Source organism: Heterodontus francisci, chromosome 30 (assembly GCF_036365525.1).
Source record: "Heterodontus francisci isolate sHetFra1 chromosome 30, sHetFra1.hap1, whole genome shotgun sequence".
In the NCBI taxonomy this organism is placed as follows: Eukaryota; Metazoa; Chordata; class Chondrichthyes; order Heterodontiformes; family Heterodontidae; genus Heterodontus; species Heterodontus francisci.
This window is the reverse complement of record NC_090400.1, coordinates 28,482,733-28,507,034: the sequence shown is the minus strand read 5'-3', so window position 1 is coordinate 28,507,034 and position 24,302 is coordinate 28,482,733. Positions and strand designations below refer to the sequence as shown.

Here is a 24,302-nt window from a genome sequence, read left to right as displayed (position 1 = left end):
GTTTTGGATGACTCGTACATTGGTTTGCAGAGTCCTGCAGCTGGTCATCAGGGCATGCAAGGAATCTATTGTGGCATGAGCGTCTCTTTTGAAGAAACTCCTGGATTTCCAGTAGTTATTCTCCTTGTTCTCTCCTTTGGTATCGTATTACTTCTCATGTCTTTCTTTGGATTCAATTTTCTCTTTAGTTCTTTATTCATCCACAGTGCCCCATAATTAGCTTGCTTTTTTGTGGCTTCTAGTGGAATACATTGCTTGTGAAATCTATTCTTTTTGAAGTATTTTCTGTCTCTTTGTTTCTCAAGATTCTCTAAGTTTATCTCCTTTAGTTCCACCCTCCTTTCCTCATGATTTGCTCTTTTCTAATCTATTATGTTAATACCGAGACAGGAGGAGTGCACTGTTCTACTTTCCACGGGTCACAACATATATTTAAATTTTTTCCCACTTCCTGACACAGTCAATGATAGACTCTATTTTTATCCCAGAATAAAACACACAAACCAGGTTTCTTTAATAAACAACAGAATTATCAGTTTATTGGAAAACAAGTCTTAACCAGTAATGAAGTAAAGCATAAACGCAGATTGAAATATTAAGGTTCCCTTTTTACCCCACCCCCCCTACACAGACACAAACACAAACAGAGGTTAACCGGAAAAATAAAGGGATTTGCGTTTTAGAGCTCTAGTACAAAAATAAGACAAAAAAAAACTTAGGCTGAATACTTGCTCATTCCTGAAGAATGAAAAGATATGGAGAGATGTCCTTTGTTTTAGTATGGCATCCCAAATGCGCATAGATGGCTGTTACTGGGATCTTCCGAGAACAGTTTTTTCCAGGCAATGTTGAAGATCAATTTGGGTAGACTTTCCCAGAAATACAGCAACAGAGGTTTCAGATAGGCCTTACAACAGAAATGTGGCAACTGGGGTTTCAGTTCCCACAGATTCGATACGCAGGGTTTCTTCAAATACAGGAAGAAAGAGGAGAAAGACACACTGAATATGCAGGTTTTCTTTCTGAGAGAGAGAGAGATGAGCTGGGTTTTCCTGGCAGGCAAAAACCAACTGTCTTTTGTAACAATTCAAAGTGAAACCAAAAACATTCCAGAAATCAAGCCTCCTGACCGCTATAAATCTTGACCTGCCACTTCTTTGTAAACATTTCCTGAAGTCAAAACAACAAGGTCCCAGCTGGTATTTTATCTGAAAACAAGTGCCTTCCAGTAAGGGCTTGATAAAAAAAAAAGTTCAGCATCCCTTCAAGCTTCCAGATGAATCACTGTCCATAATTCAACTATAAGTCCTTAAAAACATATTTTACAAAAAAATAGAAGCACTCTTGTAACAATTATCTTAACTTTTGCTCTGTTTATGCCATTTTTGATGACTGTCATTGTTATCTTTAACTAGTTGTTACTCCACCTCCTCTCCCTTCCTAAACACGTCATACACTGCAATATTTACTTGCCAATCCGGTTCTCAATGTAGCTGTGTTTCAGTTATAAAGAACAAAGACTTGCATTTATCTAGCACTTTTCATGACGTCTCAAAGCACTTTCGAGCCAATGAAGTATTTTTGAAGTGTAGTCACTGTCGTAATATAGGAAACACAGCAGACAATTTGTAAACAGCAAGCTCCCAAAAACAGCAATGTGATAATGACCAGATAACCTGTTTTTGAGATACCGGTTGAGGTCATTTCTTTCTCTTTACCCTTGCAGATGCTAGGATGCCAAACAATCTATACTTAAGAAAAGGCAACCAGAATTTGCCACTGCAGCTACTTCATCCAACACAAATTTCAAAAATAGCACCCAACCTCATATGGTAGAACTGTGGCCATAAATGCACACTATCAAACACATTCCAGGTGTGCCTCGACCTCCAGCCAGAAGACAGAGACAATGAAGACCGGTGAAGCAAAACCATCCAGCTGGAATCAAGTCCACCAACAGAGCAAGGAGCCCCCTATTCTTCCAAAACTCAGTGGTCTAGCCCCTTGCAACAAAAGTTGTATCTTCCAGTTGTGGTGCAACTCAGTACTTTCTATCATAAATATATGGTTGAAGCACATGTGGGACACCTGCCAGTCAGAGATTGTAATGTACAGCTGTGTATGGAGTTGGAGAAACAAAGAGATATGGGTCCCTTTCTGCATACCAAACTCCCACCCAGTCCATGCTGTCAAAATCTGATTGGTCCAGGGCAGTGCCAAAGACCTATTACTTTTTTGTACTAGTGCAAACATCCCATGTGTATAACTCAAATAAGTCTTGCAATTGTGGGAAACCAGTTACATGCTTAAGAAGAACACACCACTTTAGGTACTCAAGTAATCTTTAGCACTTGACTAAGTAAAAAAAAAAATCTTATCCGATGAGGGCAAGATGCCATGTGGATGCGTTATTGCTATACAGTTCTATAAAAACTGAGATTTAATTTCATACCCTTCCAAGAGGGGCTCTATTACTTTAGTTGATAGTATCTAAATAAGGACATAAGAAACAGGACGAGGAGTAGAACATATGGCCCCTCGAGCCTGCTCTGCTGTTCAATAACTCCACCTTCCTGCCCGATCCCTCGATCCCCTTTGGGTCTAAAAGTCTCATTGATCTCAGCCTTGAATATGCGCAATGACCAAGCAACCACAGCCTTTTGGGGGTAGAGAATTCCAAAGATTCACAGCCCTTTGAGTGAAGAAATGTTTCCTCATCTCAGTCCTCAATGGCAGATCACTTATCCTGCCACTATGACCCCTAGTTCTAAACTCTCCAGCCAGGTGAAACAGCCTCTCAGCATTTACCCTGTCAAACCCACTAAGAATTTTATAACGCTCAATGAGATCACCTCTCCTCCTTCTAAACTTCAGAGAATATAGGCTCATTCTCCCCAATCTTTCCTCATAGGAAAACCCTCTCATCCCAGGAAATCAAAATAGTGAATATTCGTTTCACCCGCTTTAAGGCGAGTATATCCTTCCTTAGATAAGGAGACCAAACTGTATTACAGAACTCCAGGTGTTGTCTCACCAAAGCCCTATGGAATTGCAGCAAGACTGCCTTACTCTTATACTCCAACCGGCTTGCAATAAAGGCTAATGTACCATTTGCCTCCTAATTTCTTGCTGTATCTGCATGTTGATAGAATCACAGAATTATTAGAGCATAAAAGGGGGTCATTCAGCCCATCATGTTTGCACTGGCTCTCCGATTGAGCAATTCACCTAGTGCCATCCCACCATCTTCTTCCTGTAACCCTGCACATTCTTCCTTTTCAGACAACAGTCCAATTCCCTTTTGAAAGCCTAGATTGTACCTACCTCCACCACACTCTCAGGCACTGCATTCCAGACCTTTGCTTCTTTTGCCAATTACTTTAAATTTGTGCCCTCTTGTTCTCGATCCTTTCACCAATGGGAACAGTTTCTCCCCATTTACTCTGTCCAGACCCCTCATGATTTTGAACACCTCAATCAAATCACCCCTCAGCTTTCTCTTCTCCAAGGAAAACAAGTCTCAACTTCTCCACTCTATCTACATAACTGAAGTTCCCTATTCCTGAAACCATTCTCGTGAATCTTTTCTGCACTCTCTCCAATGCTTTCAAATCCTTCCTAAAAGTGTGGCGCACAGAACTGGATGCAATACTCCAGCTGAGGCTGAACTAGCATCCTATACAAGTTCGACATAACCTCCTTGCTCTTGTACTCTATTAATAAAGCCTAGGATACTGTATGCTTTATTAACCACGCACTCAACTTGTCCTACTACCTTCAATAACTTATACACATATACATCCAGGTCCCTCAGCTCCTGCACCCCTTTAGAGCTGTACCCTTTATGTTATATTGTTTAACCAGGTTCTTCCTACCAAAATTAATCACTTCACTTTTCTCCACATTAAACTTCATCTGCCATTTCTCTGCCCATTCCACCAACTTGTCTATGTCCTTTTAAAGTTCTACACTATCCTCCTCACAGTTCACTTCCAAGTTTCGTATCATCTGCAAACTTTGAAATTGTGCTCTGTACACCAAGGTCAAGGTCATTAATATATATCAGGAAGAGCAAGCGTCCCAACACTGACCTCTGGGGAACTCCACTACAAGCATTCCTCCAGCCTGAAAAACATCCATTAATCATTACTCTCTGTTTCCTGTCACAGAGCCAATTTCATATCCATGTTGCTACTGTCCTTTTTATTCCATGAGTTGGAACTTTGCACATATGTTTATTGTGTGGTGCTGTATCAAATGCCTGTTGGAAATCCATGTACACCACATCAACAGCATTGCCCTCATCAACCCTCTCTGTTACCTCTTCAAAAAAAATCTCTTGCACTTTAGTTAAACACAAGTTTCTCATAATAAATCCATGCTGGCTTTCCTTAATTAACCAGCATTTGTCCATGTGCCTATTAATTTTGTCCTGAATTACTGTTTCTAAAATTTCCCCACTACTGTTAACTTCCTGTGCTTTGCATACAAGGCAACTCAAATCTCTCTGCATACCAACATTTACCAGTCTCTTACCTTTTTTAAATAATAAATTCTGCTTTTCTATTCTTCCTACCAAAGTGGATAATTTCACATTTCCCCACATTATACTCCATCTGCCACATTCTTGCTTACTTAACTTAGCCTGTCTATATCTGTTTGCAGCCACTTTCTACCCTCCTCACAGCTTACTTTTCCACCAAGCTTTGTATCATCAACAAACAGATACATTACTCTCGATCCCCTCATCTAAGTCTTTAATGCAGATTATAAATAGCTGAGGCCCAAGCACTGACCCTCGTGGCACCCTACGAGTTACAAGCTGCCAACCCGAAAATGACCCATTTATTCCTAGTTGCTGTTTTCTGAATATATTTGAATAATAAATGTTATTAATAACTGCCTTTATCATTCACAACTTGGCAACAAATTATGTATTCCAGGGAAACTAAATCAGGTGAAGAATCAGTTGTTTTAAACTGTTTTATAATCCTCTTTAAATGCACTCGTTAAATTATAGATTGCTCTACCTACTGCACAGTCATGAAATGCTCTAACTTAGCACAATGAAAATAGAATTGCATATGTTCTACTTCTGAACCCAAAAATCTGAAATTCATCCCTACTGTCACTACATTCTGAAAGATTGTAGGTCTAAACTAGGCAATACAGGTCAGTTTGAAGTCCTTCCAAAGTCTGCTGCCACTATTTGGATTTGCTGACAGCAAATCCAGGCTGAGCATGCAGCACAACCTCTTTACCATTTTCCTCACTGCGCTATCAATCATCAGTGGTGCAAAATTCCTTTAAACCAATTTGTCATGGTTCTTTTGCCTAGATATCAAGCACATAAATGATTATTAACTGAATACAGGAGAGTTAACATTATTGATCAAAGACAATTTCAAACAGTGCTAATATAAATGGCTTAAATAAAAAATTTACTGTCCTTTTTGATTAGAATATATCTTAATCTTGGTTGTTTAAGGACTACCACTGACTTTATATCCATGTGACAAACTGTGGAAAAACTGCACTATAGGGTTAACTCCCTTGTGTGATTTCAGTGTTAGATACACTGTGCAAAGGAGAATTGCTCGCCTTTAAGTCAAATTCAATTCTTTTTATGGCAGTTTAAAGTACTACAGTTACTTAAACAGTAAAGTTTTGATCAGTTAGAAAATTTATCGTAAGGGTCAGAAAATTTATCGTAAACATTAGATGGTTTCAAAAGAGGTAATGTGCTAATATAGTAGTAGAATATGTAAAGGGACTTCTAACACTAGCTTAAGATTAAGCACAGGGAAAGTAAAGTACAGCATAACAGCTAATAGATATAGTTTGTGCAAGATCAGCCAAACTTGGGAAGAGGAGAAAGGACCATAGACAGCAGCTCTGCAGTGACATAACCTGGAGCAACGTAGAGGAATAATGGCTGTGGAAGAAGCTCCCAGTGGCTGAAGACTGTATTTTATAGTGGATTGTCAGGGAAGTTTTTCCTTCAGCCACATTCTTTTCTTCCACCCATCATTCATCCTTTGCCCCCGCCTCTGTTCCCATCATATCTCTTACTCTTTTGCCTTCTCAATGTTAATCCTCTACCACTTCCCATTTAAAGTATCCAATCAGCCCCTGTATCGCTCTCTTCTACTTGGTGGGCGGAAAAGTGGCAAATGGAATTTAATCCAGAGAAGAGTGAGGTTAAGCACTTGGGGAGGGCAAACAAAGTGAGGGAATACACAGTAAGCGGGAGGTTATTGTCATGCAGACCCCCAACTGCCAAGAATGAGGCATATTAATTTTGTCATATGAACATTGATTTTAAACTGTTGCTGGAGAGAAGAAAGGACTTGTTAAAAAATCACTTGGCTGGAAAAACATTTGCATACTAATAGACAGTGCTTGGAGAGACTATTCCCTGGTCCACTTAACCTAAAATGGACAGTGATCACCAGACATTGAAGGTGAAGCTCACATTCCAGGATGACTGCTAAGATGGCAGAATCCACAAACAGAAGTGGTCAAACCAGCAAATCACATGACTAACCAGCTGGGAAACCTGGTACTTTTTGAATTGTACCATGGAGAAAGGCAGAAGGCTGTTTGGACTGGAGCCTGGAACAAGGAAGCCTCTCTCTCTCTCCTTTTCTCCCAAGCCATCAGACCCATGGAAGACACATAAACCTCAAGAGAGAAAAGACTCCTACATCGGAACAAGTTGAAGTGTGAACTGGGCCCCAACATATTGCAAGACTTACCGGCAACCAAAGACTCTACATTGAACTTAAAGGACTGTAACTACCAGATATTGCCTCAAACTTTTCCCCTTTATTCCTTCTACATTTTCTGTCTCTATCTGCGTGTGTGTTTATCGCATATGCATGCTCGTGTGGTCGTGTCGCATATTCGTAGTCGTTAATCGGATTAGAGTTTAAGATGAATAAATTTCTACCTTTCTTGTTTAAATCTAAGGAAACCTGTTTGATTTCTTGGCCTTACAATTGGAGCAGTGAACAAGGATTCACTAAGGGGAAGCTAAAAACATAGCGTTTTAAAATTAAACAGTGTTGAAGAAGTGAGACACCTTGGGAGTGGATAGTCACAGGCCCCTGAAGGTGGCAGGACAGACAGATAGTGTGGCGAAGGCGAAATATGGAATGCTTTCCCTTATTGGCTGAGGTATAGAATACAAAAGCAGGGATGTAATGTTGGAACTGTATAAAACGCTGGTTAGGCTACAGCTGGAGTACTGCATACAGTTCTGGTGACCACATTACAGGAAGGACATAATTGCTCTGGAGAGAGTACAAAGGAGATCTACAAGAATTTTGCCAGGGCTTGAAAGTTGCAGCTATGAGGAAAGATTGGATTGGCTAGGGTTGTTTTCCTTAGAACAGAGGAGGCTGAGGGGTGACTTAATTGAGGTGCACAAAATTATGAGGGGCCTAGATAGAGTAGACAGGAAGGACCTGTTTTCCCCTAGCGGAGAAGTCAATTACCAGGGGGTACAGATTTAAAGTGATTGGTGGAAGGAATAGAAGGGACATGAGGAAAAATCTCTTCACCCAGAGGGTGGTGGGTGTCTGGAATTCACTGCCAGGAATGGTGGTGGAGGCAGAAACCCTCAACTCATTTAAAAAGGTACTGGACATGCACCTGAAATGCTATAACCTGCAAGGATACGGACCAGGTGCTAGAAGGTGGGAATAGATTGGCAGCTAGATGTTTCATCCGGCGCAAACACGATGGGCTGAATGGTCTCCTTCTGTGCCGTAATTTTTTTCTGGTTCATCCTTACTTTCCATTCACTCAACCCTCATTCACCTAATGTCAGGTGGCAAGAGGTGATAGCTTAAAGAACCTGTTCCCCTCTTACTCCCCTCTCTCCATTTCCTTCAAAAAAGCTTTGTTGGCTTCAAAGCTAAAAAAAAAACAAGCTGAGAAAAGCCCCCATTTGTCTGCCCCTCTCTGTTTCACTGCCGTAAGCAATTAAAATATGTACATTTTCTGTCAAAGCATAGGTCACATAATTGGTGACTTTCTGTTTCTTAAATTAAAGTTAATTCTAGTTTCTTTGCGTGAAAAGTAAGACAAGAAAGATATTCTGGGGTTGATTTTCATCTTCGATGTTTATCAGGTGGGCACTGGGCAAAGCAATTGGAATACATACCCAATGTTGGCAGCAGAAGAACCATATCTTTCTCATGGTCGGGCTTCATTTGAACTGAGCCGGAGAGCTGTCTGAAAATTTACAATGCTACATTAGATAGAAATTTGTCTAAATATTCACTTTTAAGGAATCCAAAAACAGTTTATGTTTTGTAAACGCATAATGCTTTAAATTCCTGTCAACCATGAATCTTACCAACTAAGCCTCTTGGGAAAGCTACAGACCCTCTAAACTCACCAATGTGAAGTAATGGAAAAGACCCTGGAATGGAAATATATGTCCCAGTATATACTTGATGCGTGTGCTATTTTCCAGTTTGAACAGGCAACAGATATAACTAAAAATGTGTGTTTCTCTAAAAAAAACTCAACAGTAATAGGTTTGTGCTCAAATATTATTAAAAATTATGTAACTTGTTTTTCCACTTAATTTTATCTTCAAAATGGTTTGAGGATCCATACCGTGAACACAGAATGAAAGGTTATGATGTTGTAAGATTGCACATCCCATTTAAAGAGAAATAGTTCTCTACTTAGTAAATTTTCAATTTATTTTATATCGTTAGTCACATAAAAAGATGTATGCACTAGAAACTCATTTTTGGAGGACTGCAAAAAGGACAGGTTTCCTTATTTAAAAATGTTTACAGACACTCTAATTTATATGGCCCCAATAGATTTTCAATAAAAGTAGGAGTTACTATTTTTTGTGAATGTTAATAAACAAATAGAACAGCTGGTCAGGGATAAATTACAGATGTGTACAGGGACTTGAAATGGTTTGGAGCCAGTAGCACAAAATTGATAAGGGACTCCATACACATCTGTAATTCATCATGTACCACCTGTTCCATGTTACTTTCTGTAAGCAATTACTTTTCAGCATGAAATGTGTTTTTTAAGACTGTTATTTTTAATGTATTTTCATATTTTGTCATATCTCAGTGCCTTAGCATCATCTGGTATATTTTAACACTTTACTGGACTATGTTGTACTTCCATAAAACTCCACCCCAAAACATGGAGTAAACTATTTTACTGCCCATCCCCATTTGCTGAGAAGGTGGTGATGAGCCTTCTCCTTGAATCACTGTAATCTTTATTTAACATTATCATATGAGCATCATAAAGAATTCCAGGATATTAATACAACATTCATAGAAGATAGGTTGAATATTTCCACGCTGTTGCTGCTCTTGCTTTTCTTAATGATAGAGATCGCAGGTGAAGGAGGTGCTGTTGAAGTAAATCTTGGTGAGTTGCTGCAGTATATCCTGTACATCTCAAATACTGTAGCAACGGCAGGGGCACGAAACAAACTGTTTTTCCCTGGATGGCATGGGTTTTCTTGAGTTTTGTTGCAGCTACGTGCATCCATACAAGTGGTGAGCATTCTATTACACTCCTGACTTGTGCCTTGTGGATGGTGGATAGGTTTTGGGGAGTTAGAAAATGAACCACTTATCAGAGAATACTCAACCTCTGCCCTGGTCTTGTAGCCACCATGTTGATATAGCTGGTCCAGTTCAGTTTCTGATCAATTGTGATCCTAAGATGTTGATGGTGAAGGATTTATCAATGTGGTTACATGGAGATGACTGGGCTTTCTGTTGTTCAAGGGGGCTATTAACTAGCATGTCACTTGTCCATATTCCACAGATTCCAGATCTTCGAAAGCACAGCATCAGATTCTTGCATTCAATTCCCTTGGAATTCTCCATCAACTGTTATTTTGCTTACTAGATTTTTTCCATGCCATCCCCGAATATAAAGTTGCTCATTAGCAACCAGTTTTCACAGGCTTCAGAAATAAGCTCACTGAAATGTAGTAGCAGTCACAGGCAATAATCTCAGGATGCAAGGTTTAGCATCAATCCCTACTTGTGGCAAAGCATTCAACAATGCAATATTTCTATATATAAAAAAGCCTCTTCCAATTTCTCTCAAGCAACATAAAACAGGGATTTTCCTGGCTACATCCTGAATGACAACTGGTCTGAGACTGATAGTTGCAATGTAAATTAACTCTTAGGTGCTGGCAATTTAACTCTATATAGTGGCCAATCTCAATTATTTTAAAGCAGTTTTCAACTTCATTATTTTCATACCCACTCACAAAAATAAAATCTTTTAACTCTAGGTTTTAATGCTTCAACGGATGCTCTTCAGAGCCATATAGTCCCAGTAGTTTAATTCTTCATTCCCACAGACTGATCCACTTATTTCTGAAGCACAAAGGATAATCCAAGTATATTCTGGTCATCATTTGCACCTAATTACAAAATAATCAACTGTTTAAAACACATATTTGCTTAAATATAAAGAAAGATATGCATTCTTATAGCACCTTTCACAGTATGATGATGTCCAAAAATACTTAACCAATTGCATTTCTTTTTGGATTGTAGTCACTATTATTTTGTAGACAAACGTGGCAACCAATTTTGTGTATTGTTTGATCTGAATAATCAATGAAGAACTATATAAAGTAATAATTTATTCCATTCTCAATAAGGACTTTGATGACTTTGTCTTGACTTTGCAGGTGCACCTTAATGAAGTACATTTTGCATTTCACAGTGCTAAGCTGTGGAATTTCTATTTATAAATTATTTTGTTATCCTTGTTCCGGGATTTATGACTGGCATTATGCAAAAATGCACAAAAGGTCAGCTTTACATTCTATTAGCATAACTTAACTTCCACAGACTCCCCTTTTTATTAATATTAAATCCTTTTGAAAATAACCTTCACCAATGTAATCTTCAGCCTTGTCACAAAATTGTTACGCCATTTCACAGCTTTCTAAAAGTGAGTTCACATTAATTATCGATAAGCAGATTTGTACTTGTATGGCATTTCATTTCATGCTGTACATGTTGACAGTACGGTATGAGGACCAAGGCCATGGAGCAACTTCAAGTTGCAGATTTCAAATTTAATGGGTTGGGGGTCATGGGAGCCAGTGGAGATTCATAAGGAGTGAATAATGGATGACTGTGGCTCACTGTGAGACAAGATAGAAGCAGCTGTATTTTAGACAGTTTGGAGTTTATGATGGTGATGGAATTTTATTGAGGAAAGCAATGGAATAGTTGAGCATGGATAAGGGTTTCAGCAGTGAAGGGGCTAAAGTAGGAACAGAAATGAAAATAAGTGGCTTACTGATGTAGAGAATGTGGATTTTGAAGTACACCTTAGGGTTGAACAGGATATCAAAATTACCCACAATCTTGTTGGAAAGTGAATGAGGCCAGGGAGGAGGATAGAGTCAGAGTTGAGGAACAGAGTTTGTGGTCAGCGCCCAAAAAATGGTTTCAATTTTCTGATCTTAACGAAAAGGAGGCTGTAATGCATTCAAGGCAACACCAGACAGACAGCCTGATAGATAGAAGTGGACTCCCTCGGCTGGATTTTAAGAGGCCACCGCTGACCTTGGCGGCAAACCCAAAAAATGGCAGGCTGCACGCGAAAAGCCGCCACGATCTCCCACATGGCAGCTCATTTAAAGAGCTGGGGAAGCCCCCCTCCTCCCCACTAATTATGTGCAGGGGGCGGGCTGTCCGTCCTCAGCAATGGTGTCAGCTGCCTGCAAGCAGGTGCTGGTGCCATTTTTAAAGGGCAGCCAGCCCTGCTGGCTCATTTAAATTTTTAAAGAAGTATGCCCCCAAAAAATTACAATAAATTTCTAACGACCCTTTCCCAAACCCCAATTACATTTACATTAATTATTTGCCCTTCCACCCCAAAACACTTAGCTTTTAAATGTGACTTTCCACCCCAGCCCCCCAGACTGCACAAAGTTTGGATAAGGAATAGTGCACAACTGTCAATGTCACAGAAAGTATGACTTTGGCAGTGTGTTCTTAATGCTGTGACCCTCACAACTCTGCCACCATCTCAGTCAAAATCCTGTTGTTTACTGTCTTCCCAAGCTGACTTCTTTACTGAGATATCCTGTTACAAGCAGTAGTTCAAAAATCAGGAGTGGGTACAAAGAAGATCTAGGGAGCTGGAGGTGGATCTTTTAGAACAGATGGGGTTGGAGAGTACATTGGTGGAGAAACTAGAACGTGGTAAGGATCGGGGTGGGAATGGTTTGGAAGATGGGCAGAAGTCTAGAATGGTGGAGCTCAGTTAAAAAGTCATGATCTCCTCACAGGTGGGTATGAAAGCAAGGCAAGAAGCAAGAAGATGCTTTGAAGAGTTAGTTCCAAAGCCCAAGGTTGTTCTTGCCTGAATAATTTTAGGATAGTAGATGGTTTTGGCAAAGTAGAAAGAGGTTCAGTAGCTTTACATGGTCGAGTCAGATCTAGCAATTGATGAGACAGCCTGTTGAACACAATCTACACTCAACATTATGCAATTCTGATTTACGGGCGTGAAGATGAGGGGAACATCGAGAAATGACAGGAATTGGAGACAGTAACTGTTTCACTGAGAGCAAGAGTGTCATAGGTGTATGGGAAGGAATGATTTAGTAGGTTGATAGCAGGTGCAAGGCCAAAGGGATCAGAAATTCAGGATAGTCCACGAGAGATAGCAACATCAAGGCCGTGGGTACGTGTAGGGGAATTAGTGTGAAGAGTGAGGATAAATGAGGCTAAAATGGCTAAGAAGTTGGAAAAACGAAGGCTGGGAGATGATGAGGTATAGACTGAAGTTACCAATGAAAAAGAATCGCTTGGTACAAAGACAAAAGGAGGAGACAGAGAAGGATACCTCAGTGAAGAAGTCTATACAAAGCTTGAGAGAGCAGTAAACAACAAAGATTTTGAGAAGAGGTGGGACTGAGGGAACAGGGTGAGGTGCTCAAAGGAGAAAGAACTATAGGACTAGAAGATAAGGCCAAGGTGTGAGTTGATGAATAGGCTACACTACAGCAACTACAATCTGGGTGGTACAAATGATGGAAAGTATAATCAGATGGGAAAGCTTCAGTGAGGAGAAAAGAATCACCACTTGTCAGCCTCGTCAGTTAATGCTTGGATACTGACACAGATAGATAGCAAAAACTTTAGATTAGATTAGAGATACAGCACTGAAACAGGCCCTTCGGCCCACCGAGTCTGTGCCGAACATCAACCACCCATTTATACTAATCCTACACTAATCCCATATTCCTACCAAACATCCCCACCTGTCCCTATATTTCCCTACCACCTACCTATACTAGTGACAATTTATAATGGCCAATTTACCTACCAACGTGCAAGTCTTTTGGCTTGTGGGAGGAAACCAGAGCACCCGGAGAAAACCCACGCAGACACAGGGAGAACTTGCAAACTCCACACAGGCAGTACCCGGAATCGAACCCGGGTCCCTGGAGCTGTGAGGCTGCGGTGCTAACCACTGCGCCACTGTGCCGCCCCTTAATCATAAGAGAGAGTCAATGTTCTGGAGGAATTATGGAGTGAAGTGGTATGTAGGATGGTAAGGAGTGTAGAAATATTTATTGCTTAGAAATGGTAATGGATTTGAGCAGAAGATGAGATGGTTGGGGTTGCTGCTCGAGGAGAGGTAATTCCAAGTGCCATGGTGTATGTAGTAGTCATCATCAACAGGAAGCTTCAGGAGAATTCACGCCTAGGATACAGGCAGGAGACATCTGTCTGAGGAATAGTGACAAATGAAAGGGGAGCTCAAGGAAGGCATGATACTATACAAAGGGAGTAGAACAGGGGGGCATAACTTGAAGGGAAAAAGAGCCCAGATTAATTGGAAAAAGAATGGAAAAATAAAAAAGGATTCAGGTCCCGAGTGGCAGCCAAAGTGCACAAATGAGATAAAACTGCAAAAATAAAAAATTCTAGCCTTTTAGGTTTATCTATATTCCATTTTAGACTTTAAATGCATTTTACTAAGTGCTTCCTGACAATTGCCATTTTACTGAAATATTTTGTACAAGAATAACGCGAGATGCCCACTAGATGTTTCGAATAGCTTTGATAGGCAGAAAGCAACATTGGTAGTTAGATAGTTCAAGCTAAAAGTACACATTCAAACATGGAATAAAGAATTATAGAGTAGAGTAGGTTTTAGGAGATTGCAGACAGTGTTTTTGCTCCAAATAAAACTAGTCTGCAAATCTGATAAGTAAAATTTTTCAAAAGTTCTTCGAATTCGTAATTCAAAATCTATGGAATTACTATTTTGTTAATGCTACACGAGAGAGGTTACACACATACTTTGGAAACTGGGACGCAGACTAAATATTCAAAAGGCTCCAAGTGTTTTTTTGTATTGCCAAAAACATTTTGAAAATTTTTACACAATATAAAAAAAGTTTTAAATGTACAACTAATGATTCAATTACAGCATTTAATTTCTAATCAGATTAAAAACTATTCCTTTGGGAGTATTTGAAAGAACTACAGGAAACATTAATAAATGCAACAGAACAAAGTGAATGCAAGTAATATAAAATGATTTAAATCTCTGCAGCACTTTCATTAGAAACTTCTTCAGAACATAGTAAATTATTTAGATAAATGTACTCACAAAATAAAATGCAGACATAAATATAGGAGAATAAATATAATGAATCTGAGAAATAATTAATTTCCTTCACAATATCCCTGTGCTAGACTGTTTTCATTATTTTATGCTAGATTTATGGAAAGAGCATTAACCAATATTCACACATAGCTTTTTCATTACTTGACTAAGGATCGTTTTTTGCAGGAGGAATAATTGAAGTTAATAAAATCCAAACTCATTTACCATATGAGTCATTCACCATGAATTTGCAAAGTTGCCATCTTCCGATTTCCCTTAAGTACTGTATTCGTACTTAGTAGAAACTACTGTGAACAGTGCCAATCATCAAACAAAATACATCACTTGTTGATTCTAATTTATTACTTTACAGCCCACTTGAATGCCAAACTAATACTGGCAAAGCAATGGAGCTAGGCAATTGTTTCCTTCTGCAGCGTGCATCCTCCACATGCTGGAGACTCAGAGTGTCAGCCAAGAAGGGAGACTCCTGTAGTCAGGAAAGGAACCCAATCTAACAGACAAACCTCTAAAGAGGGCGCATTCCTGGAATGGTCCAGTCAATAGTGCACTTACACCCATATAAGGAAGGTGGGCAACTATCATGATGAAATCAGGACATTACCAAAGGACCACACTATTCCGATGTCAGACAAGAGTTATCTGTCCCCAAAGCTGGAGTTTCACTCACCATTGTAGCCGAAACCAAAGGTATTAGATTGCAGTTTAACAGTTGAGGAAGTGGAAGACATTAGGATGGTTAGAAGAAAACTTAGAACACAAGGATTAGCCAGGGACAATTAGATGTAATTAACTTATAGCACGCACAAAGGAACTAAATATTGTTCCCTTGAGGAACCTGATGAGTCACGTCAAAGGCTGATATTATTACCATGTGTACATGTAGCAAGCTTAGTGTTACAATGCGGCTTTCTCCCAACAGTCATGCATGCAGTAAAGGGGTTAGCATGTTGCCAGGTTAACAATTGCCATTATACCTAAATATTTAGTGCAAGAATAATGCAAAATACCCACTGTGTAGGTTGGACTTTGTGTAGGAGGTGGGGCCCCCAACACCAGGCCAAAAGGTGGGGTGAGTCCTCCTCGCATTTTCACGGTCACCTGGAGTGATCCTCCGGTGTTTTCAAATTTAAGTTTCAAGAGGCGGGATTCCCATTCCTTTAAAGATGGAGATCCCGTCTCCATGAGCTGCCAGCCAATCAGAGGGCCAGCAGCACCACAGCACCACCAGGAGCGGTGGCCACTGCCAGTACTGCGGAGGCCTCAGACCCAGGCCCAAGGTAAGTAAGGCGGGGTCACCGGGGCCAGTCCAGAAGGTCCCAGCGGGGGAGGGGTCTTGTGGTCCAGGGGCAGGAGGGTCCTTGGGGAGGGGGGGGGGGGGTGAAGAGAGAGAGGTGTGAATTGGTTCCTGGTGGGGGGGCATCCATGGGCCACAAATTGCCCAAAGAGGAGGGACACCCCCTCCCTTCAAGGAGGGCGCCTCGGTTTACACAGTCCTCCACGCGTAGCAGAGGCCCCCCACCTCCCGCTGGTAAGATCCCAGCGTTGGCGGGAAGAGGCCCTTAATTGGCCGTTAACAGGCCACTTAAGGACCTTGTTGGCCTCTGGGCAGAAATGCTGTCGTTGGCCTCTCCCACCCCCGGGCAGATCGCTGGCGACGGGCCCTCTGCCCCGCCGTAATACTCTGTGCGCCAACGCACTCCCCACCCCCCCCTGCCTCGGTTGGGGGAGGGGGCTCATAAAATCCAGGCCTTTGTTCCTGACATCTTTGATAGGCAGAAACCACCATCCTGTCAGATCATACATTTCAGACTAAAAGTGCAGATAAAGATTATTACAGGAAATAGAAACACACAGCAGAAAAATTAATACAGCAGAATAACATTTAACTTGCACAATAGTTATTTTTTAACTTGAAAATAAGAATGTTCTGGAGTTCTATAGAATTTTTAATTCAGCTTTTAATGAATTCTAATGCAGCTATGTGCATCTCCCCTACTGAGTTCTGGTATACTACATGACACAGAAAGACTGCAAAGTGAACTAAACAACTTGGTGTTGCTGCTCAAATATATCCTTATTTCCTTCAAAATGGAGGTCAGTTTTTTTGAAGGATCACCTAATTCTTTCTCAACGGGCTAGTCTATTCTCTAAGTAGGTAGGGATGTGGATAGAAGCCACGTCACAATCCGAAGAGCTGTTTATTACTGGAAGTAACTGGCCCAAAGACGACCACTCTCTCTTCTCTACACTGACTGCACTTGGTAACATTTTGGTTAGTATCCCAGTTATCGATTCCTCTTAAAATTAGCAACAAACACTACGTTAAAGCCCTGCCACCTATGTCTAAGAAGCCACATGTACTGTAAGCTTCAGTTTCAGGCACACAACAGGAATTTATACCATTCAATAGCAAATATAAACTATTCAATATATTCCCAACACTAGGTTTTCCTAAATGAAGGACTTCTGTGCTATTACAATACCAAATTTCATCGCCATAGCAGGAAAGGTTATACTCATCATGCCCACCAGTTGCAAATACACCTAAACAGCATCTTTGCTGGTCTGTGTGAAAATATTTTTGACATGAAACCTTTTCTATTTATCAATCTATATACTGAACAGGATTACAGCTTCACATTACCAATGTTGCCTGCTCCACGAGCAATCATTTATATTGAGAATAATCTACATAACTTAATTAACTGCAAATACACAGAGCAAGTGAATATTAATAGGATAGATATACCTGTTCACTGTATTTTGATATATAATATATGTAAATCTAACCGATGGCAAGATCTCAATTATTTTCTAGCCAGTAAGATGCCAGGGTTAGGGTGGTGGTATAAGACTTTTTGGAGAATGTAGCAGTTTGGTTATTAGGTAATCAAATAAATCTAAAGTACACTACAACATGCCAATAAAAAGCCAATGCTTCTAAATGCATCAAAGTACAAAAATTGACTGTAGGGCCCTTTGGTTTACAATTCAACTCACAATAAATCAATTTCAAGATCTTTGTGCAAATGTAAGTCAGATATTTTCCTAGTTCTCTACTATTTAAATATCAAGATGGCACAATGATGTATACAAAAGTTGCATTATACATTTCAAAGACTGAATAAATAATCTCCATACCTTGTCTGCCAAAGCCTTCAGGGACTCAAGAAACCTTGGCCAAAAGTCCTTGAAGAGAGGACGATCGATTTTCTTGAGACTATCCTTAGTACTTGCATCCACACTGACATAAAGCTGAGTAACTGGTTCAAGTTTTCTGAAATGAAGAAACATTACATTTGAGCAAATTATTTCATTTATAAATTTTTCTTCAAAACTAAGGAGAATTTCTCTACTGTGACCAAATTTCTGAAATGGATTTAAACCTTATTTGATACAGGATTTTTTTTTTTTTTTTACAATTTTAGTCATTTATTTGTCCTCCCTTGATTTCAGTCTGACCAAGGAAAAGACCATCAAGATTACTATGGTTCATATCTATTGACAAACCAAAATGAAATACAAGGTTCCACTTACTAAAACATTTCGCCCCTGTTCAAAAAGTGCCTGCCTCAAACAGTTAAACAAGTACAAATAAGAAAAACAATCTACTAATATATTAGAAAATCTTGTATATGCATATACTTCCTGTCCAGAACCCCTACTTCATATAGCTTCATGTGGATAAACCAATCAAATCACTCAAAATGTTTTCTGTTATAATCTTTTTCTTCACAAGTTAAATTTCCAATGTTCAAATGAGATTTTAATCAAAATAAAAAGAACTGAATGCCAGAAGACATATGAGAGAAGTTACCCTTCAACATCAAAACAGCATTCGACTGAGCATAGCACCAAGGAGCAGTAACAAATCTGGAGGTCAATGAGAGTCAAAGGCAAAACCCTCCAACAGCTGGAGACATATTTGGCACACAGGTGGATGGTCTTGCTTGTTGGACACTAATCACTGTAGTTCCAGGACATCATTGGAGTTCTTCAGGGAAGAACTCAATCCAACCATTTTCAGTTGCTTCATTAATGATCATCCTCTGTCAATGAGTCAGGAATGGGACTGTTCACTGATGATTTCAGTGTTCAGCTCTATGCACAACTCCTAGCAGGATCCGGACAATATATGGGCTTGGACTAACAAGTGGCATTTAACATTCATCCCATGCAAGTCCCAAGAAAAGACCATTTTGAACAAAAAACTTAACTGGACCAGCCATATCTGCACCGTGGCTACAAGACTTTTCCTGCTCCTCTCCACTTGGAAATGGTAGGCTAGTGCTTCCCATTCCATTTAGAGTAGGAAACTATCAGAAAGGTACGTCTGCCTGCCACTCACTTAATTGCAGCCTTTACCATTAAATTTATAGCTGTCTCCAAAGTTGGTTGACTATCTAAGATTATTTCACCTAGAGTCCTCACAGAAGATTGCCATCCTATTCTGAACTGGACTCAAAGTCACTCACCGTCCTTTCTGCCGACTCCCTACACCCCCCGCGACCGCAGCCCTCAGAGATCCCTCCTGCCCTGACCTACCAGTGGCCTGGGTCCAGGGCCACTCCTGGGCTTGGAGTGGGCGCTCCACCAGCAGCAGCCACTGCCTCTGATTGACCGGCAGCTTCAGAGGGTGGGATCTCCATTGTCGGTGTCCTTGATCCCATTGGAAGGCCTGCCACTTTCAAGTTAAGTATCTAATTGGCACTTGTTTTGGCAGGCCTCCCACAGAAGGGGCGATGCGAAGTTCTTGGCAGTGTTTTTGCTGGAGGTTGAGACCTCTGTCACCTGGGTAAATCCCGACCTTTATGACTGGGTTCTAATCCATTGCTCCACTATGCCACATGCTAAGACCAATGTAAGATGTCTGCGTTATTTTAACCTTAAAAGCAAATATTAGAATAGTATCTGAAGCTTTTTATTCAATGCCTGTAATAAACATTAAAGAGATATTTTTGGTCTAAATCCAAAGTTTCCTCTATTATGCCATCCTTCATTGATTTTCACTTCATATTAGAATTTATGCAATCAATATGACTATAATGCACATAATGGAAATTTGTCTCTTGCTTCCTGTATCTAAATTGGCTTTCGGTAAGGCCCCACAAAGGAGGTTGGTAAGAAAGATTAGAACACATGGGATTGGAGGTAATATGGATTGAGAATTGGTTAACGGACAGAAAACAGAGAGTAGGAATTAGTGGGTCATTCTCAGGTTGGCAGGCTGTGACTAGTGGGATTCTGCAAGGATTAGTGCATGGGCTCCAGCTATTCACAATCCATATCAATGATTTGGATGTGGGGATCAAATGTAATATTTCCAAGTTTGCTGATGACACAAAACTAGGTGGGAATGTGAGCTGTGAAAAGGCTGCATTTAGACAGGCTAAGTGAGTGGGCAAGAAAATGGCAAATGAAATATAATGTGGAAAAATGTGAAGTTATCCACTTTGGTGGGGAAAAACAAAAATATAAAGTATTTCTTAAAGGGTGAGAGATTGGGAAGTGTTGATGTCCAAAGGGACCTGGGAGTCCTTGTTCATAAGTCACTGAAAACTAACATACAGGTGCAGCAAGTAATTAGGAAGGCAAATGATATGTTGGCTTTTATTGCAAGAGGATTTGAGTACAGAAGTAAACAAGCCTTGCTGCAATTGTATAGAGCCTTGATGAGACCGCACCTGGAGTACTGTGTAGTTTTGATCTCCTTATCTAAGGAAGGATATACTTGCCAGACAGGGAATGCAATGAAGGTTCACCAGACTGATTCCTATGATGGCGGGATTGTCTTGTGAGGAGAGATTGAGGAGACTGGGCCTGTATTCTCTAAAGTTTAGAAGAATGATAGGTGATCCCATTGAAGCAGACAAAATTCTTACAGGGCTCGACAACATTTATGCAGGAAGGATGTTTTCCCTGGCTGGGGGTCTAGAACCAAGGGACAGAGTCTCAGAATAAGAGGTAGACCATTTAGGACTGAGATGAGGAGGAATTTCTTCACTCAGAGGGAGGTGAATCTGTGGCGTTCTCTACCCCAGAGAGCTGTGGAGGTTCAGTCATTGAGTATGTTCAAAACAGAGATCGATAGGTTTCTAAATATTAAAGATATCAAAGGATATGGCAATTAGAGGCCTACTTTAGGTCGGGAAAACCCAACCAGACCACCGTGGATCCGAGCCCGACCCGCGTCCCTCTGCTTTTGCACCAAGCCCGACCGGACCCGAGCCAGCCCCGACCATCCCTTTACTTACCTCCCGACTTGGAACCTCCACGAAGCTGCTGCGCATGCCTGATGATGTCATAGTGACGTCACTCGCTCACTGCGCAGATCAAGTTTCGTCCCGGACTCCCAGCTCAGGTAAGTTTTTTATTTTTAATGCTTACCGGTACAGCACTGACCCTGCGTGTCCGGTCCGACCCGACCCAACCCGAGGCTGAAAGCCGGAGCCTGAAGATGGGCCCGACCCCACCTGAACCCGACACATGTTGCTGGGTCCCGTTGGGTAGCAGGTCTCTAATGGGGATAGTGCGGGAAAATGGCATCGAGGTAGAAGATCAGTCACAATCTAGTTGATTGTCGGAGCAGGCTCAAGCGGCCAAGGTTTCAGCACGTATTCAAAATAGAAAATTTACAAAATTGATTTAGTTACCTTTTACATTTGGGTTTATATTGTATGAATCTGTAAATTCACAGTTCTGCACGAGTATTATTAACTTTAAGAAAACAAAGCATTTCATCAGTGCTACCAATAAAGGGTATAAAAACAGAATCAACCTACTGGTTCAAAACTATTTCACTGAAGATAACTTTCATGACATCTGAAAGAAAAAGGTCATCAATGCTATAAATTAGGTCTAAAGATATTAGACCTATTAACTTAACTTCTGACATCCAATTGAAATCAAAAAGTCTTGCACTTGTTATACACAATAAACAAAGGGTAAATTGGGCCTATATTTTATTTTTTTTCCCCTTGCTTTCAAATCCTTCCACGGCCTCACCCCTCCCTATCTCTGTAATCTCTTCCAGCACCAAAACCCTCAGATATCTGCGCTCATCTAATTCTGGCCTGTTGAGCATCTCCAATTTTAATTGCTCTGCCACTAGTAGCCGAGCCTTCAGTTGCCTTAGCCCTAAGCTCTGGAATTCCCTCCCGACATCCCTCTGCCTCTCTATCGCGCTTTCCTCCTTTAAGACATTCCTTAAAACTTCCCTCTTTGATCAAGCTTTTGGTCATCTGACCTAGTATTTCCTTACGTGGCTCGGCAGCATATTCTGCTTTATAATGTTCCTGTGAGGCACCTTGGGACATTTGATTACATTAAAGATGCTAAATAAATAGAAGTTGTTGTTGAAAGAGGTGGTAGGTTGTTCAAATATTCTAATTTAATTAACTGAAAACCAAATAAATGCTTAGTAAATAAACTTGCATTGCAAGAAATATTTCTTTCCATTAGTATTCAAAAACCCCATTACCAACAATCCTTTTTCCACCAAGTTCAGTAATTTAAAAAAAGTAAAAATTGCTTTAAAGTTATTTTTCTTGGTTGCATCAGAACTTCATATATCAATGGCTGCCAATTTAATTGATCATTCTCACCTGATTTCCTCGGGGAACTGAGCGTTTGTTACTAGGAAAGTGGAAATGTTTTGATGATGCAACAGTTTTACAAATTGGCTGATTTTTGGGTACATGATCGGCTCCCCTACCAAAGACAATGCACAGTGTTTCACCATCATTCCCTCCGCAAAACGTTCAGCCTTTACTCCAGGTACACCTGCAAAAATATATATTTGTGAAAGACATCAATTTAACACATTTGTGGTATGTCTGAACTATTGAACCAGAATTATTTTGTCCACGATAACTTCCTTGACATTTAAAACAAGCAGGAGGTCATCAGCACTACAAATCAAACCTTAGTTCACCTTTACTTTTAACACCTAACTGATATCACAAAGTCTTATCACCAGTTATAGACAGTAAAACAAGAGGTAAACTGGGTCTACACTTTAAATTTCTTTGTAGCTGCTACTTATGGGTTGTAATTTAGCTATATTCAAAAAGGGGTCAATTCATTCCCTTACATGATTCTAGTGTTTCGACAAAACGGCAGTTCACCAATGAAAGATACTGATGAAACTAAAGATTCTATTCCTTGATTAAACAACATTGCATCCTAGATAAAAATTATGAATCAAATAGTTTGCAAGTGAAAACACTGTTTCGAAGTCATTCTGACTATGTTATCAGCATACCATGCAATCTTACCAAACCAATTACAACTTTCAAACACAGTGGCATCTTTGGGGTCTATGAACCTAAATTGGCCTTTAATTGGATTACCCACTCAAAAGTGGAATTCACTTTCTGTCAGATTACTGTATTTAAGCTAAGATTTTGTTATGGATCATGCTCCATTAATAAAAGGTTATTCAAGCCTAAAGGTGGTGGCAAAGAACACTGCCTTCAGGATTAAATCTGCTTTGTTCTACCTGGCTGACTGGATCCGTTTTGTCCTCCTTTCCTGCCTAAATACTGAAAGTCTAGAGTGCAAAATGTTATATGCATAAGATTTATGCACCAAGTTCTGTATAGGAGTTAATAAGAAAGACCTTCGAAGTCAACAGTGACCCATCATTTTTCTTAGTCACTGAAATTGCTACAGTACAAAACATAATTTTTAAATCAAATTACATATTTCACAATTGCAAGGATAATTTATGAACTGAATTGTATTTTGTGTCTTTTAAAGGCTACATTAAAGTTTTCACTTGAAGGCCTCAGTCTCTGTAAAAACCTGTTCAAGGACATTGTTTTTGCCCAGAGATGTGGATGTTTTTAGCTGAATTGAGAATGTACAGTCTGAGTATGTGCATTGCATCCAATTTCTCAGGATACAGTACCATTTAGTATCTGAAACACTGCAATATTTTTCATCCGCTTCTGACAGTTTTGTTCCAGTTGTTCTTCAAACATAAGGAGACAAATTTCAGTAATTTTATATTTAGTGTGTAGTTTTTGAACTGAGTGGCTATGATTTTTTTTTAAATGAAGGATTGTATGTGAGGAAGTATGAAGGAACAGAGAGAAGGGTGGGGATGAGAGAGGAGTGGGAGGAGAGGAGATGGTAGGAAGGGGAAGGTGAAGGTGAAAAAGGAGCAGGATGTAGGGCAATAGGTGGAAAACGAAAGTAATCCCAATACCAATCTCTGGAACAGCCCACTGCCAGTCTGAAGAACACTCGTTTACCACAAACCTTTGCTCCTGCCTTACAGCCGTCTCTCTTTCCCTCTCTACCCACACCACCACTTTCCCTTTTATGTTATGATCTTTAACTTTATCGACTGATTTCTCAGGTTGCATTTTATCACGCGATTTTTAGAAGTCCAAAGAAACTGCATCTACCACATTCCACCCATAAATATTCTCTCAACAAGTTATATTAGGTTAGTCAAACACGATCTACCCTTCAAACATCCTTGTAATTTGCCTTATTTATATTATCAATAATTATGGTACCTTGTAACTTTTCTACCAGAAGGCAGTAGCTTGGCTAATCCCTGGTGCTGTTTTTGAACAAAGGACTCAACAAGGGCCTGTCCT

General features: G+C 40.1%; 1 protein-coding gene across 2 annotated transcripts in view; it reads right to left on the bottom strand.

The window, feature by feature from the left end:
* Positions 1-24,302, bottom strand: part of tyw1 (tRNA-yW synthesizing protein 1 homolog (S. cerevisiae)) — a 160,324-nt gene that overhangs the window by 56,912 nt on the left and 79,110 nt on the right. For both annotated transcript variants that reach the window (XM_068010279.1, XM_068010280.1), the window contains 2 exons: positions 22,296-22,473; positions 17,833-17,968 (listed from right to left, as the gene is read on the bottom strand). In XM_068010279.1, the coding sequence (XP_067866380.1) occupies positions 17,833-17,968; positions 22,296-22,473 (314 nt within the window). The remainder of the gene's footprint in view (positions 1-17,832; positions 17,969-22,295; positions 22,474-24,302) is intronic.